Here is a 2,160-nt window from a genome sequence, read left to right as displayed (position 1 = left end):
CCCAGGACTGGCCCCTGTTCCTGTCCCCATGACCCCACTGCTGCAGAGCACAGCTGACCCCTCGGTGTCCATGGGCAGAGCCCCTGCTCGTCACAGCCACGGGGCCAGATCTCAGCAGAGCTCCAGGCACGGGGCAGCAGGAAGGGCTCTGAGAAAAGGAGAATTGGGTGGCACAGAGCAGCAGGGGCAGGGCTGGGAGAAAGGGCTTGGACATTGCTTGGCAAAGTCTCCCCTGACTTGTCACTGTGTCCTCCTTCAACAGGACTCCATGGGCAGAGTGAAGAAATGTCCAACAGCAGCTCCATCAGCCACTTCCTCCTGCTGCCATTGGCAGACACGAGGCAGCTGCAGCTCCTGCACTTCTGCCTCTTCCTGGGCATCTCCCTGGCTGCCCTCCTGGCCAACGGCCTCGTCATCAGCGCCATAGCCTGTAGCCACCACCTGCACAGCCCCATGTTCTTCTTCCTGCTCAACCTGGCCCTCAGTGACCTGGGCTCCATCTGCACCACTGTCCCCAAAGCCATGCACAATTCCCTCTGGGACACCAGGAACATCTCCTACACTGGATGTGCTGCTCAAGTCTTTTTCTTTCTGTTCTTCATCTCAGTGGAATTTTATCTCCTGACCATCATGTGCTACGACCGCTACGTGTCCATCTGCAAACCCCTGCACTACGGGACCCTCCTGGGCAGCAGAGCTTGTGCCCACATGGCAGCAGCTGCCTGGGCCAGTGCCTTTCTCAATGCTCTCATGAACACGGCCAATATATTTTCCCTGCCCCTGTGCAAGGGAAATGCCGTGGGTCAGTTCTTCTGTGAAATCCCCCAGATCCTCAAGCTCTCCTGCTCACACTCCTACTTTAGAGAACTTGGGCTTCTTGCAGTTTTTGCCTTTTTAGCACTTGGCTATTTTGTGTTCATTGTTTTCTCCTATGTGCAGATCTTCAGGGTTGTGCTGAGGATCCCCTCTGAGCAGGGACGGCACAAAGCCTTTTCCACCTGCCTCCCTCACCTGGCTGTGGTCTCCCTGTTTGTCAGCACTGGCACATTTGCCTACCTGAAGCCCTCCTCCATCTCATCCCCATCCCTGGATCTGGCCCTATCAGTTCTGTACTCACTGGTGACTCCAGCCCTGAACCCCCTCATCTACAGCCTGAGGAACCAGGAGCTCAAGGCTGCAGTGTGGAATCTGATGACTGGATGTTTTCAGAAACATTAAACTGCTGACCAATTTCTGCAAATCACTTGTAATTAAAGTCGTCTTTGCTAGTTCCTCTTGGTTTGGTTATGAGTTTTTTCCTTGTTTTTCTTTTTTCATGTTATCAACAAAGGTATATCGTTGTTTCTTCCATTTCTGATTTTGTTTCTATCCACATTCCCTGTGGCCAAACACTGTGTCAATGAGGGGCTGCACTCTTGGTGGCTTTAAAGGAACTCAAGGATCTCCTGGGCACGTTTTCTGCATAAATGCCCCTTTTGTTCCCTTCTCTGCAGCTGCAGCAGCAATGTCTGTGTGCAGAGCTGGGGGCAGATCAGGGCTGGCACAGCAGCTGTGCCCAGGAGCAGCAGCCCTTGGTGCTGCCAGTGCTGCTGCCGTGGCCCTGCCCCGCTGCCCTCCTGGCCCTGGTGTTGCTGTAGGGCCTGAGGGCTCTCGGGGCCGGGCACAGGGCTGGGGGTGGCAGTGCAGGGGCTGCAGCAGGGACAGGCCATGGGCACTGCTGGGGCAGCGCTGACGCCTCAGGGCAGGGCCTGGGGGCTCCAGGCTCCTTGCCCAGGCTCTCTCCAGAACACGCCCAGGCCAATGCTCAGCACAGAAAAGCCCCGGGAGCAGCCCCACGCTGGCCCTGGGCAGGCTGGGGGCAAACAGCAGGGCTGGGGCTCTGCAAGGGCCCTGGGGGAGACGGGAAGGAGCAGCAGAGCAGGGGCTGATCCATCCCCACTGCGCTGGACACCCCAGGGCAGCGTCCCAGAGCGTCCTCATGCACCTGCCAACAACATCCCCCCTGGGCAGCCCTGGCCTCTCCCCCAGCTCACACAGGGGCCGCATCCTTGCAGGCACAGACACGGCAGCACTGCCTCAGGAGCCCCTGTTTGCACTGCCCAGAGCAGGCCTCAGCACCCCCATGCTGTTGGTGTCGGGAGATGAACCTGAGGGAGCACA

At 57.9% G+C, this 2,160-nt stretch overlaps 1 protein-coding gene across 1 annotated transcript; it reads left to right on the top strand.

Moving 5' to 3' along the window:
• Window positions 1–285: 285 nt before the first annotated feature.
• Window positions 286–1,570, top strand: LOC310923512 (olfactory receptor 14J1-like; the record flags this gene model as incomplete). The annotated part of the gene is made up of 1 exon (XM_083885486.1): window positions 286–1,570. One exon carries the CDS (start codon window positions 286–288, stop codon window positions 1,216–1,218), a length of 933 nt encoding a protein of 310 aa, XP_083741612.1. The 3' UTR covers window positions 1,219–1,570.
• Window positions 1,571–2,160: the final 590 nt, after the last annotated feature.

Source organism: Zosterops lateralis, assembly GCF_965231275.1.
Source record: "Zosterops lateralis genome assembly, contig: HAP1_HAP1_SCAFFOLD_77, whole genome shotgun sequence".
Lineage (NCBI taxonomy): Eukaryota > Metazoa > Chordata > Aves > Passeriformes > Zosteropidae > Zosterops > Zosterops lateralis.
The sequence above is the reverse complement of the archived record's forward strand: the minus strand, read 5'-3'. Positions and strand labels throughout refer to the sequence as shown.